Source organism: Centroberyx affinis, unplaced genomic scaffold (genome assembly GCF_046629955.1).
Source record: "Centroberyx affinis isolate AG114_WGS23_722 - 3 ecotype Tasmania unplaced genomic scaffold, CSIRO-AGI_Caff_v1 ptg005727l_1, whole genome shotgun sequence".
NCBI classification, from domain to species: domain Eukaryota; kingdom Metazoa; phylum Chordata; class Actinopteri; order Beryciformes; family Berycidae; genus Centroberyx; species Centroberyx affinis.
This window is the reverse complement of record NW_027282892.1, coordinates 1163-15552: the sequence shown is the minus strand read 5'-3', so window position 1 is coordinate 15552 and position 14390 is coordinate 1163. Positions and strand designations below refer to the sequence as shown.

The following is a 14390-nucleotide window of genomic DNA, read 5'->3' as shown; positions in this document are numbered from 1 at the left end:
CTGTAAACAACTGAATAAAGTCCATAAAAGTTCTCTGAGTATTGTACATGTGCGCTGGTCCTTTTTAGGTGCTCAGGGGGTATGCATTATTGGAATATAGAGCAACACTAAAAATGGGCATGCTTGCACATCCAATCTTAAAGCCATCTAGCGTGTCACTGAGGCTAATCCTACGCATACATCCTCATATGTGCAGACACAGCCACATACTCCGCCAGCACTGACGAACTCACAGAGAGGTGATCTCTCCCGAGCAACTAATAGGAGCGAAGGAGAAGTGATATGTTCACTACATATTTTCAACAGCAATATTGTATGCTCTGGTTTTGAAAACCATTGCAGTTTGTTGCTGTCTTTGGTGTTATACCTTGGAGTGTATTTTTTATTGTTGGTTTGTTTGTTTGTCATTGTGGTTGTTTCTTTTACTAAGCTCCATAAACTGTCAAATCAGTTTAATATGATTTATGGTCAGTGCTGGTCAATGTGCAGACAATGTGTTGAAATAATGGATTGATTCCCACTGGTTCCACTCTGTTGAAAATGTATGCAGTCATGGCACTGCAATAGCCTACACTTTAAATATCAGCATCAATGAAATTTCATAAGTTGTTCTGAAATGTGACTGATGATGTTGCGTGAGGTTTTTCTTTCTAGAGATTATGCATGAAATATTAAAGGGGACGAAATATTAAAGTGATGTCGAACTGGATATAACCCCCAAATCAGCAATTCTCTGTTATCTGTTGCTCTGGTAGAGGCGTTTGGAGAATTGCGTTTTTTTTCTCTCTCAAAAAACAGGTCTCAAAATCACACACACTAGCACATTAACAAACAAGGTCGATTCTGACAATATTGGGCGATTGGGAGGAAAGGTGTACATACTGTGAACATATTTGTATTTGTTGGTATAATGATGTGTACCAACTTATTCTTTAAAATGAAAAAAGTTGATCACAAAAAAAAAAGAATCACTTTCTTTATTAATTTGGCATGAGTTTCCTCCAAAATCCGGTCGGAGGAAACTCATGCCAATAGAACAAAGAAAATAGTATTTTTACCAATAATTGTAAATAGGTGAGAGACACATTTTTTTATGTATTGTCAGAATCTGCTTTGTTTGCGTTCATTTATGCGCTATAAGTGTGATTTTGAGACCTGTTCAGCCAAACAATGGCGATAAATGGAGAGAGAAAAAGACACAATTCTCCAATCACCTGTACCGAAGCAACAGATAACAAATAATCGCCGATTTTGGGGTTACATCATGGCCAGGAAGCTACACACCCCAAGGTACTACCAAAGTTCTACATCACTTTAAAGGGACAGTTAATATTGAGAGAACCTGAGGAAGTGGGATAGATATTAAAATATTTTTTAATATATAATTGTGATGTATGGTCAAAAATGTATTCTGGTTTAAATATTATATATATATATATATAGTATTAAACAGTATTTGATAAGTGCATTGAGTTTTTCTCTGAGAACAATACAAAATTCATATCATACTCTACATTTTGTGTCTGCATTTTTGTTTTTGTTGGAAAAGTTTCCTTTGACAGAAATCTGGAGGACCTTTGACAGAAATCTGGAGGACAAATAATTAAAGGTTTCTATAAAAATCCCCAGTTGGTCAGGTACTTGCAAATCACATACTTACCAAACAAGAGAAAAGGTGTCTTGAAAAAGACTGTGAGAACTTGTTTACATGCCATTGAAAAACATGCAATGACAAAAAGTACTATTTTTTTCTTTTTTTGCATGTTTGAACTACCTATGGGTGATTAAATATTGACATTTCAAAAATAAAAATGAATAGCTCTTTTCTCTAAATAATATATAGTTAGTCATATATGACTTATCATCCTATCAATTTTAGAAATGTAGTTGAAGATGACCTAAAAGATGTCATTTATTTATAATTTTAATTGGATTTCGAAAAATGGAAAATATGTCTCAGGGGTTGGTAGATGGGTATAGGGGGTGGAGGTTGAGGAATTCAAAGGTCCTCATGTCTGGCAATGGAATTCATTATTGGGACATCCATAACATACTGTATATCCAATTGCTATTAAAAGGCGTTAACAAAATTAACATATTCATGCAGACTTGTGAATATTCATGTGTCTTATATTAATTCTGCATTAAAATATATATTGGTGAATGGTAATACCAATCTATTAAAGGATTGTAGAAATAATAGGACAAAACATGACAATACAATGACTATGACTTACCATTGTGCTGCTACTGGATGTAGACTGGCTAGGGAGGGTAGTTGTTGGTGCTGCCAATGTACTTGTAAGAGATGCTGTGGGGGCTGGTGAAAAAGTAAATGTTGTAAGTGCTGCGGTTGTAGTAGTTGGTGTAAATGTTATAGTTGTTAGAGGAGCTGTTGTTGGAGCTGCTGTTGTAGTTATAGTTTGGGCAGTTGTGGCAGTTGGAGCAGCTGTTGTAGTTGTTGGTGCAGCTGTTGTTGCTGGTGCTACTGTTGTAGTTGTAGTCAGGACAGTAGTGGTGGCTGGAGGAGCTGTTGTACTTGTTGCTACTGATGATCTAGTTGGGGTAGTTGTGATGCTTGGGGATGCTGATATAGTAGTTGGAGCTGCTGTGGTAGTTGTTTGAACTGCTGCAGTTATTGCAGTTGTGATGGTTGGATGAGCTGTTGTTGGAGCTGTAGTTGTAGTTTGAGCAGCTATGGTGGTTGGAACAGCTGTTGTAGTTGTTAGTGCTGCTGTTGTAGTTGTGGGTGATGCAGTTGTAGTTGATGGAGGAGCAGGTGTAGTTGCCGATGCTGCTGTTGTCGTAGTATAGACAGTTGTGATGGCTGGAGGAGCTGATGTAGTTGTTGGTGCTGCTGTTGTAGTTGTAGGTTGGGCAGCTGTGGTCGTTACAGGAGCTGTTGTAATTGTTGGAAGAGCTGTTGTAGTTGCTGGGGCTGCTGTTGTGGTTGTTGCAGGAGCTATTATAGTTGTTGTTGCTGCTGTGATAGTGGTGGGAGGAGCTGTTGTAGTTGTTGGTGCTGCTGTTGTAGTTGTTGGAGCAGCTGTTGTAGTTGTTTGACCAGCTGTTGTGGTGGTTGCAGGAGCTGTTGCAGTTGTTGGTGCCACTGTTGTGGTGGTTGGAGGAGCTGTTGTAGTTGTTGGGGCTGCTGTTGTAGTGGTTGGTGCCGCTGTGGTAGTAGTGGGAGGAGCTGTGGTTGTTGTTGGAGGAGCTGTTGTAGTGATTGGGGTTGCTGTTGTAGTGGTTGGTGCCGCTGTGGTAGTAGTGGGAGGAGCTGTTGTAGTTGTTGGTGCTGCTGTTGTGGTGGTTGGAGGAGCTGTTGTAGTTGTTGTTGCCGCTGTGGTAGTTGTTGGAGGAGCTGTTGTAGTTGTTGGTGCTGCTGTTGTAGTTGTAGGAGCAGCTGTTGTAGTTGTTGGAGCAGCTGTTGTAGTGGTTGGAGGAGCTGTTGTAGTTGTTGGCGCCACTGTTGTGGTGGTTGGAGGAGCTGTTGTAGTTGTTGGTGCTGCTATTGTAGTTGTAGGAGCAGCTGTTGTAGTTGTTGGAGCAGCTGTTGTGGTGGTTGGAGGAGCTGTTGTAGTTGTTGGCGCCACTGTTGTGGTGGTTGGAGGAGCTGTTGTAGTTGTTGGTGCCGCTGTGGTACTTGTTGGAGCAGCTGTTGTAGTTGTTGGAGCAGCTGTTGTGGTGGTTGGAGGAGCTGTTGTAGTTGTTGGTGCCGCTGTGGTAGTTGTTGGAGCAGCTGTTGTAGTTGTTGGAGCAGCTGTTGTGGTGGTTGGAGGAGCAGTTGTCGTTGTTGTCTCCACTATTGTGGTGATTGGAGGACCTGTTGTAGTTGTTGGTGCCACTGTGGTAGTTGTTGGGGGAGCTGTCGTAGTTGTTAGGGCTGCTGTTGTAGCTGTTGGTGCTGCTGTGGTAGTTGTTGGAGCAGCTGTTGTAGTTGTTGGAGCAGCTGTTGTGGTGGTTAAAGGAGCTGTTGTAGTTGTTGCCGCTGTGGTAGTTGTTGTAGGAGCTGTTGTAGTTGTTGGGGCTGCTGTTGTAGTGGTTGGTGCCTCTGTGGTAGTAGCGGGAGGAGCTGTTGTAGTTGTTGGTGCTGCTGTTGTAGTCGTTGCAGGAGCTGTTATAGTTGTTAGGGCTGCTGTTGTAGTGGTTGGTGCCTCTGTGGTAGTAGTGGGAGGAGCTGTTGTAGTTGTTGGTGCTGCTGTTGTAGTTGTAGGAGCAGCTGTTGTAGTTGTTGGAGCAGCTGTTGTGGTGGTTGGAGGAGCTGTTGTAGTTGTTGGCGCCACTGTTGTGGTGGTTGGAGGAGCTGTTGTAGTTGTTGGTGCCACTGTGGTAGTTGTTGGAGCAGCTGTTGTAGTTATTGGAGCAGCTGTTGTGGTGGTTGGAGGAGCTGTTGTAGTTGTTGGTGCCGCTGTGGTAGTTGTTGGAGCAGCTGTTGTAGTATTTGGAGCAGCTGTTGTGGTGGTTGGAGGAGCTGTTGTAGTTGTTGGTGCCACTGTGGTAGTTGTTGGGGGAGCTGTCGTAGTTGTTAGGGCTGCTGTTGTAGCTGTTGGTGCTGCTGTGGTAGTTGTTGGAAGAGCTGTGGTTGTTGTTGGAGGAGCTGTTGTAGTTGTTGGGGCTGCTGTTGTAGTGGTTGGTGCCGCTGTGGTAGAAGTGGGAGGTGCTATTGTAGTTGTTGGGGCTGCTGTTGTGGTCGTTGCAGGAGCTGTTGTAGTTATTCTTGCCGCTGTGACAGTTGTTGAAGGAGCTGTTGTAGTTGTTGGTGCCGCTGTGGAAGTTGTTGGAGCAGCTGTTGTAGTTGTTGGAGCAGCTGTTGTGGTGGTTGGAGGAGCTGTTGTAGTTGTTGGTGCCGCTGTGGTAGTTGTTGGAGCAGCTGTTGTGGGGGTTGGAGGAGCAGTTGTCGTTGTTGTCTCCACTATTGTGGTGATTGAAGGAGCTGTTGTAGTTATTGTTGCCACTGTGGTAGTTGTTGTAGGAGCTGTTGTAGTTGTTGGGGCTGCTGTTGTAGTGGTTGGTGCCTCTGTGGTAGTAGTGGGAGGAGCTGTTGTAGTTGTTGGTGCTGCTGTTGTTGTTGTAGGAGCAGCTGTTGTAGTTGTTGGAGCAGCTGTTGTGGTGGTTGGAAGAGCTGTTGTGGTTGTTGGCGCCACTGTTGTAGTCGTTGCAGGAGCCGTTATAGTTGTTGTTGCCACTGTGATAGTTGTTACGGCTGTTGTTGTAGTGGTTGTTGCCTCTGTTGTAGTAGTGGGAGGAGCTGTTGTAGTTGTTGGTGCTGCTGTTGTAGTTGTAGGAGCAGCTGTTGTAGTTGTTGGAGCAGCTGTTGTGGTGGTTGGAGGAGCTGTTGTAGTTGTTGGCGCCACTGTTGTGGTGGTTGGAGGAGCTGTTGTAGTTGTTGGTGCCGCTGTGGTAGTTGTTGGAGCAGCTGTTGTAGTTGTTGGAGCAGCTGTTGTGGTGGTTGGAGGAGCTGTTGTAGTTGTTGGTGCCACTGTGGTAGTTGTTGGGGGAGCTGTCGTAGTTGTTAGGGCTGCTGTTGTAGTGGTTGTTGCCTCTGTTGTAGTAGTGGGAGGAGCTGTTGTAGTTGTTGGTGCTGCTGTTGTAGTTGTAGGAGCAGCTGTTGTAGTTGTTGGAGCAGCTGTTGTGGTGGTTGGAGGAGCTGTTGTAGTTGTTGGCGCCACTGTTGTGGTGGTTGGAGGAGCTGTTGTAGTTGTTGGTGCCGCTGTGGTAGTTGTTGGAGCAGCTGTTGTAGTTGTTGGAGCAGCTGTTGTGGTGGTTGGAGGAGCTGTTGTAGTTGTTGGTGCCACTGTGGTAGTTGTTGGGGGAGCTGTCGTAGTTGTTAGGGCTGCTGTTGTAGCTGTTGGTGCTGCTGTGGTAGTTGTTGGAGGAGCTGTGGTTGTTGTTGGAGGAGCTGTTGTAGTTGTTGGGGCTGCTGTTGTAGTGGTTGGTGCCGCTGTGGTAGAAGTGGGAGGTGCTATTGTAGTTGTTGGGGCTGCTGTTATGGTCGTTGCAGGAGCTGTTGTAGTTAATCTTGCCGCTGTGATAGATGTTGGTGCTGATGTTGTAGTTGTTGGAGTAGCTGTTGTAGTTGTTGGAGCAGCTGTTGTGGTGGTTGGAGGAGCTGTTGTAGTTGTTGTTGCCGCTGTGGTAGTTGTTGTAGGAGCTGTTGTAGTTGTTGGGGCTGCTGTTGTAGTGGTTGGTGCCTCTGTGGTAGTAGTGGGATGAACTGTTGTAGTTGTTGGTGCTGCTGTTGTAGTCGTTGCAGGAGCTGTTATAGTTGTTGTTGCCGCTGTGATAGTTGTTGGGGCTGCTGTTTTTGTGGTTGATGCCTCTGTTGTAGTAGTGGGAGGAGCTGTTGTAGTTGTTGGTGCTGCTGTTGTAGTCGTTGCAGGAGCTGTTATAGTTGTTGTTGCCGCTGTGATAGTTGTTGGGGCTGCTGTTGTAGTGGTTGGTGCCTCTGTGGTAGTAGTGGGAGGAGCTATGGTTGTTGTTGGAGGAGCTGTTATAGTTGTTGTTGACGCTGTGATAGTTGTTGGGGCTGCTGTTGTAGTGGTTGGTGCCTCTGTGGTAGTAGTGGGAGGAGCTGTTGTAGTGATTGGGGTTGCTGTTGTAGTGGTTGGTGCCTCTGTGGTAGTAATGGGAGGAGCTGTTGTAGTTGTTGGTGCTGCTGTTCTGGTCGTTGCAGGAGCTGTTGTAGTTGTTGACGCCACTGTTGTGGTGGTTGGAGGAGCTGTTGTAGTTGTTGGTGCCACTGTGGTAGTTGTTGGAGCAGCTGTTGTGGTGGTTGGAGGAGCTGTTGTAGTTGTTGGTGCCGCTGTGGTAGTTGTTGGAGCAGCTGTTGTAGTTGTTGGAGGAGCTGTTGTAGTTGTTGGGGCTGCTGTTGTAGTGGTTGGTGCCTCTATGGTAGTAGTGGGAGGAGATGTGGTTGTTGTTGGAGGAGCTGTTGTAGTGATTAGGGTTGCTGTTGTAGTGGTTGGTGCCGCTGTGGTAGTAGTGGGAGGAGCTGTGGTTGTTGTTGGAGGAGCTGTTGTAGTTGTTGGTGCCGCTGTGGTAGTTGTTGGAGCAGCTGTTGTAGTTGTTGGAGGAGCTGTTGTAGTTGTTGGGGCTGCTGTTGTAGTGGTTGGTGCCGCTGTGGTAGTAGTGGGAGGAGCCGTGGTTGTTGTTGGAGGAGCTATTGTAGTGATTAGGGATGCTGTTGTAGTGGTTGGTGTCGCTGTGGTAGTAGTGGGAGGAGCTGTGGTTGTTGTTGGAGTTGTTGGTGCTGCTGTTCTGGTCGTTGCAGGAGCTGTTGTAGTTGTTGGTGCTGCTGTTCTGGTCGTTGCAGGAGCTGTTGTAGTTATTCTTGCCGCTGTGACAGTTGTTGGAGGAGCTGTTGTAGTTGTTGGTGCTGCTGTTGTAGTTGTAGGAGCAGCTGTTGTGGTGGTTGGAGGAGCTGTTGTAGTTGTTGGCGCCACTGTTGTGGTGGTTGGAGGAGCTGTTGTAGTTGTTGGTGCCGCTGTGGTAGTTGTTGGAGCAGCTGTTGTAGTTGTTGGAGCAGCTGTTGTGGTGGTTGGAGGAGCTGTTGTAGTTGTTGGTGCCCTTGTGGTAGTTGTTGGAGCAGCTGTTGTAGTTGTTGGAGCAGCTGTTGTGGTGATTGGAGGAGCTGTTGTAGTTGTTGGTGCCACTGTGGTAGTTGTTGGGGGAGCTGTCGTAGTTGTTAGGGCTGCTGTTGTAGCTGTTGGTGCCGCTGTGGTAGTAGTGGGAGGAGCTGTGGTTGTTGTTGGAGGAGCTGTTATAGTTGTTGTTGCCGCTGTGATAGTTGTTGGGGCTGCTGTTGTAGTGGTTGGAGGAGCTGTTGTAGTTGTTGGGGCTGCTGTTGTAGTGGTTGGTGCCACTGTGGTAGTAGTGGGAGGAGCTGTGGTTGTTGGAGGAGCTGTTGTAGTGATTCGGGTTGCTGTTGTAGTGGTTGGTGCCGCTGTGGTAGTAGTGGGAGGAGCTGTTGTAGTTGTTGGTGCTGCTGTTCTGGCCGTTGCAGGAGCTGTTGTAGTTATTCTTGCCGCTGTGACAGTTGTTGGAGGAGCTGTTGTAATTGTTGGTGCTGCTGTTGTAGTTGTAGGAGCAGCTGTTGTGGTGGTTGGAGGAGCTGTTGTAGTTGTTGGCGCCACTGTTGTGCTGGTTAGAGGAGCTGTTGTAGTTGTTGGTGCCACTGTGGTAGTTGTTGGTGCTGCTGTTGTAGTTGTAGGAGCAGCTGTTGTGGTGGTTGGAGGAGCTGTTGTAGTTGTTGGCGCCACTGTTGTGGTGGTTGGAGGAGCTGTTGTAGTTGTTGGTGCCACTGTGGTAGTTGTTGGAGCAGCTGTTGTAGTTGTTGGAGCAGCTGTTGTGGTGGTTGGAGGAGCTGTTGTAGTTGTTGGCGCCCTTGTGGTAGTTGTTGGAGCAGCTGTTGTAGTTGTTGGAGCAGCTGTTGTGGTGATTGGAGGAGCTGTTGTAGTTGGTGCCACTGTGGTAGTAGTGGGAGGAGCTGTTGTAGTTGTTGGGGCTGCTGTTGTAGTGGTTGGTGTTGTGGAGGTTGGAGGAGCTGTTGTAGTTGTTGGCGCCACTGTTGTGGTGGTTGGAGGAGCTGTTGTAGTTGTTGGTGCCACTGTGGTAGTTGTTGGAGCAGCTGTTGTAGTTGTTGGAGCAGCTGTTGTGGTGGTTGGAGGAGTTGTTGTAGTTGTTGGTGCCCTTGTGGTAGTTGTTGGAGCAGCTGTTGTAGTTGTTGGAGCAGCTGTTGTGGTGATTGGAGGAGCTGTTGTAGTTGTTGGTGCCACTGTGGTAGTAGTGGGAGGAGCTGTTGTAGTTGTTGTGGCTGCTGTTGTAGTGGTTGGTGTTGTGGAGGTTAGAGGAGCTGTTGTAGTTGTTGGCGCCACTGTTGTGGTGGTTGGAGGAGCTGTTGTAGTTGTTGGTGCCACTGTGGTAGTTGTTGGGGGAGCTGTCGTAGTTGTTAGGGCTGCTGTTGTAGCTGTTGGTGCCGCTGTGGTTGTTGTTGGAGGAGCTGTTATAGTTGTTGTTCTTGCCGCTGTGATAGTTGTTGGGGCTGCTGTTGTAGTGGTTGGAGGAGCTGTTGTAGTTGTTGGGGCTGCTGTTGTAGTGGTTGGTGCCGCTGTGGTAGTAGTGGGAGGAGCTGTGATTGTTGTTGGAAGAGCTGTTGTAGTGATTAGGGTTGCTGTTGTAGTGGTTGGTGCCGCTGTGGTAGTAGTGGGAGGAGCTGTTGTAGTTGTTTGTGTTGCTGTTCTGGTCGTTGCAGGAGCTGTTGTAGTTATTCTTGCCGCTGTGACAGTTGTTGGAGGAGCTGTTGTAGTTGTTGGTGCTGCTGTTGTAGTTGTAGGAGCAGCTGTTGTGGTGGTTGGAGGAGCTGTTGTAGTTGTTGGCGCCACTGTTGTGGTGGTTGTAGGAGCTGTTGTAGTTGTTGGTGCCGCTGTGGTAGTTGTTGGTGCTGCTGTTGTAGTTGTAGGAGCAGCTGTTGTGGTGGTTGGAGGAGCTGTTGTAGTTGTTGGCGCCACTGTTGTGGTGGTTGGAGGAGCTGTTGTAGTTGTTGGTGCCGCTGTGGTAGTTGTTGGAGCAGCTGTTGTGGTGGTTGGAGGAGCTGTTGTAGTTGTTGGTGCCCTTGTGGTAGTTATTGGAGCAGCTGTTGTAGTTGTATGAGCAGCTGTTGTGGTGATTGGAGGAGCTGTTGTAGTTGTTGGTGCCACTGTGGTAGTAGTGGGAGGAGCTGTTGTAGTTGTTGGGGCTGCTGTTGTAGTGGTTGGTGTTGTGGAGGTTGGAGGAGCTGTTGTAGTTGTTGGCGCCACTGTTGTGGTGGTTGGAGGAGCTGTTGTAGTTGTTGGTGCCGCTGTGGTAGTTGTTGGAGCAGCTGTTGTAGTTGTTGGAGCAGCTGTTGTTGTGGTTGGAGGATCTGTTGTAGTTGTTGGTGCCCTTGTAGTAGTTGTTGGAGCAGCCGTTGTAGTTGTTGGAGCAGCTGTTGTGGTGATTGGAGGAGCTGTTGTAGTTGTTGGTGCCACTGTGGTAGTAGTGGGAGGAGCTGTTGTAGTTGTTGGGGCTGCTGTTGTAGTGGTTGGTGGAGCTGTCGTAGTTGTTGGCGCCACTGTTGTGGTGGTTGGAGGAGCTGTTGTAGTTGTTGGTGTCACTGTGGTAGTTGTTGGGGGAGCTGTCGTAGTTGTTAGGGCTGCTGTTGTAGTTGTTGGTGCCGCTGTGGTAGTAGTGGGAGGAGCTGTGGTGGTTGTTGTTGCAGGAGCTGTTATAGTTGTTGTTGCCGCTGTGGTAGTTGTCGGAGCATCTGTTGTAGAAGTGGGAGGTGCTATTGTAGTTGTTGGGGCTGCTGTTGTGGTCGTTGCAGGAGCTGTTGTAGTTATTCTTGCCGCTGTGACAGTTGTTGGAGGAGCTGTTGTGGTGGTTGGAGGAGCTGTTGTAGTTGTTGGCGCCACTGTTGTGGTGGTTGGAGGAGCTGTTGTAGTTGTTGGTGCCGCTGTGGTAGTTGTTGGAGCAGCTGTTGTGGTGGTTGGAGGAGCTGTTGTAGTTGTTGGTGCCGCTGTGGTAGTTGTTGGAGCAGCTGTTGTAGTTGTTGGAGCAGCTGTTGTGGTCGTTGGAGGAGCAGTTTTCGTTGTTGTCTCCACTATTGTGGTGATTGGAGGAGCTGTTGTAGTTGTTGGTGCCACTGTGGTAGTTGTTGGGGGAGCTGTTGTAGTTGTTACGGCTGCTGTTGTAGCTGTTGGTGCTGCTGTGGTAATTGTTGGATCAGCTGTTGTAGTTGTTGGAGCAGCTGTTGTGGTGCTTGGAGGAGCTGTTGTAGTTGTTGTTGCCGCTGTGGTAGTTGTTGTAGGAGCTGTTGTAGTTGTTGGGGCTGCTGTTGTAGTGGTTGGTGCCTCTGTGGTAGTAGCGGGAGGAGCTGTTGTAGTTGTTGGTGCTGCTGTTGTAGTCGTTGCAGGAGCTGTTATAGTTGTTGTTGCCGCTGTGATAGTTGTTAGGGCTGCTGTTGTAGTGGTTGGTGCCTCTGTGGTAGTAGTGGGAGTAGCTGTTGTAGTTGTTGGTGCTGCTGTTGTAGTTGTAGGAGCAGCTGTTGTGGTGGTTGGAAGAGCTGTTGTAGTTGTTGGCGCCACTGTTGTGGTGGTTGGAGGAGCTGTTGTAGTTGTTGGAGCAGCTGTTGTGGTTGGAGGAGCTGTTGTAGTTGTTGGTGCCACTGTGGTAGTTGTTGGGGGAGCTGTCGTAGTTGTTAGGGCTGCTGTTGTAGCTGTTGGTGCTGCTGTGGTAGTTGTTGGAGGAGCTGTGGTTGTTGTTGGAGGAGCTGTTGTAGTTGTTGGGGCTGCTGTTGTAGTGGTTGGTGCCACTGTGGTAGAAGTGGGAGGTGCTATTGTAGTTGTTGGGGCTGCTGTTGTGGTCGTTGCAGGAGCTGTTGTAGTTAATCTTGCCGCTGTGATAGATGTTGGTGCTGATGTAGTTGTTGGATCAGCTGTTGTAGTTGTTGGAGCAGCTGTTGTGGTGGTTGGAGGAGCTGTTGTAGTTGTTGTTGCCGCTGTGGTAGTTGTTGTAGGAGCTGTTGTAGTTGTTGGGGCTGCTGTTGTAGTGGTTGGTGCCTCTGTGGTAGTAGTGGGAGGAGCTGTTGTAGTTGTTGGTGCTGCTGTTGTAGTCGTTGCAGGAGCTGTTATAGTTGTTGTTACCGCTGTGGTAGTTGTTGGGGCTGCTGTTGTAGTGGTTGGTGCCTCTGTGGTAGTAATGGGAGCTGTTGTAGTTGTTGGGGCTGCTGTTGTAGTCATTGCAGGAGCTGTTATAGTTGTTGGTGCTGCTGATGTAGTTGTTGGAGGAGCTGTTGTAGTTGTTGGAGCAGCTGTTGTGGTGGTTGGAGGTGCTATTGTAGTTGTTGGTGCCGCTGTGGTAGTGGGAGGAGCCGTCGTAGTTGTTGGGGCTGTTGTTGTAGTTGTTAGTGCTGCTGTGATAATTGTTGGAGGGGCTGCTGTTGTAGTTGTGGGTGCTGCTATGGTAATTGTTGTAGGAGCTGTGGTTGTTATTTTTGCCACTGTAGTAGTAGTGTGAGGAGCTGTTGATGTGGTTGGTGTCGCTGTGGTGGGAGGTGCTATTGTAGTTGTTGGGGCTGCTGTTGTGGTCGTTGCAGGAGCTGTTATAGTTATTCTTGCCGCTGTGACAGTTGTTGGAGGAGCTGTTGTAGTTGTTGGTGCTGCTGTTGTAGTTGTAGGAGCAGCTGTTGTAGTTGTTGTTGCAGTTGTTGTGGTGGTTGGAGGAGTTGTTGTAGTTGTTGGCACCACTGTTGTGGTGGTTGGAGGAGCTGTTGTAGTTGTTGGTGCCACTGTGGTAGTTGTAGGAGCAGCTGTTGTAGTTGTTGGGGCAGCTGTTGTAGTTGTTGGCGCCACTGTTGTGGTGGTTGGAGGAGCTGTTGTAGTTGTTGGTGCCACTGTTGTGGTGGTTGGAGGAGATGTCGTATTTGTTGGGGCTGCTGTTGTGGTTGTTAGTGCTGCTGTGGTAGTTGTTGGTGTTGCTGTGGTAGTTGTCGGAGGAGCTGTTGTAGTTGTTGGTGCTCCCATTGTAGTTGTTGGTGCCGCTGTTGTGGTGGTTGGAGGAGCTGTTGTAGTTGTCGGTGCCGATGTTGTAGTTGTTGGGGCTGCTGTTGTAGTTGTAGTTTGGACACCTGTGGTGGTTGGAGGAGCTGTTGTAGTTGTTGCCGCCACTGTTGTGGTGGTTGGAGGAGCTGTTGGTTTTGGTGCCGCTGTGGTAGTTGTTTGTGCTGTTGTGGTAGTTGTTGGAGGAGCTGTTGTAGTTGTTGGTGCTGCTGTTGTGGTCATTGCAGGAGCTGTTGTAGTTATTCTTGCCGCCGTGATAGTTGTTGGAGGAGCTGTTGTAGTTGTTGTTGCTGCTATTGTAGTTGTTGGAGCAGTTGTTGTAGTTGTTGAAGGAGCTGTTGTACTTGTTGGAGGTGCTATTGTAGTTGATGGTGCCACTGTTGTGGTCGTTGCAGGAGCTGTTGTACTTGTTGGTGCTGTTGTTGTAGTTGGTGATCTTGTTGTTGTGATGTCAGCTCCATTAGTTGTGCTCTTGAATGAGATTTAAGTATAAACACAAAAAAGAAAGAAATGTTATCAACAAGACAGGTTCATATGACACAGATATTTCAATCTTTATTGGGATATTGTTTTTTTGTTGGTTTTGTTTTGTTTTGTTTTCTCAACTTTTTCTATCAACCTTTAAAAAAAAGTTATACATTACATCATTTTGTTTTTAATGTCTTTTATTTCTGGCTTTGTTTTTGTTTTTTTAATCTTATTTTGCACTGGTAATGGTTTAACTGGTTTCAATAATAATTAAATAAAATTATAGGGTTATAATTAGATTCATTTAAGTTCATTTTATCTCAATATTAATAGATTTAAAAAATGGTCTTTTAAAACAGTGTATTTAGCAGTTATAATTTTAGTTTGGTTTGAACAAAAATTGTATTCTTACCTTAGTAGAAGATCATTTGACATTGTCACCTCACCTTCCAAATATATTGTCCATACAGTGTTGAAGTCGTGTCATGAGGCATTCTTAATTTTGTTGCAGTGTTAGATGAAAATGGGTTCATCCCCAAATCTTTTGTAATTAGTGTTTTTTGTAAGACACACAGTTTTTTTTTTTTTCAAATGTCTACTTCATATGCATTACATACAGTGTGTGTTGCACAGTGTATATATGATTTAAGCTTAACAAGTCTTTTAATAAATCATCATGCATAATGGTGTTGACAGCCTAAATTATTCCACTGATACTACTATCCATGTTGAGATAAAGATTTATTTTTTGGGCACTTTTTGCCTTTATTGCTTACATTTTTTATATTTTCTTATTTATTTATTTTTTATTATTGTTTTATTTATTTATTTATTTATTTTTGGTGTTCCATCCTGAATTCAAAATCGACTGATTTTTCGTCAACAACTGGCAAAAAATATCTGTTTCTTTTCGACAAATTTATTGAAAATGAAATCTAGAAATATCTCATTAACCAAGTACTGAACCCTCAGAGGACCAACTCTGGCAGTAGTTACAGTCTTCTATGTCTCAATCAGCCTTGCACATCTGGATCCTCAGGAATTTGCCTTTATTTTTCCATTAATTATTTCCTCTGTTCTTACATGTCTCCCTGCCCCTGCAACTGAAAAGCCCCCCCCCACAGCATGCTGATGCCACCACCATGCTTCACATTAGGAATGGTGTTAGATGGGTGATGAGTTGTGCCTATTTCTGCCAGACATAGTGCTTGGATTGAGTCTGAAGAGTTCAATTTTCATTTCTTCTTGTCCTTCTGGCAAGATCTTCTATCACAGAACAACTGTGTAGTTCTGTGGTGTTTGAGGTTTTGGTCCTTGGGTTTTTGGTCACCTCCATGTGCCAGTGGCACC

General features: G+C 46.4%; 1 protein-coding gene across 1 annotated transcript; it reads right to left on the bottom strand.

The window, feature by feature from the left end:
• Window positions 1-2265: 2265 nt before the first annotated feature.
• On the bottom strand, window positions 2266-13008 carry LOC139667722 (GATA zinc finger domain-containing protein 14-like; the record flags this gene model as incomplete). Its single annotated transcript, XM_071547214.1, has 15 exons — window positions 2266-2556; window positions 2895-2899; window positions 3987-4154; window positions 4578-4807; window positions 5140-5143; window positions 6192-6611; window positions 7692-8215; window positions 8560-8563; window positions 8937-9337; window positions 9546-9609; window positions 10005-10426; window positions 10775-10991; window positions 11574-12126; window positions 12361-12700; window positions 12917-13008. Coding segments are annotated over 15 exons (3735 nt in total), but the record flags the coding sequence as incomplete, so codon positions are not given.
• Between the last annotated feature and the right edge of the window lie 1382 nt (window positions 13009-14390).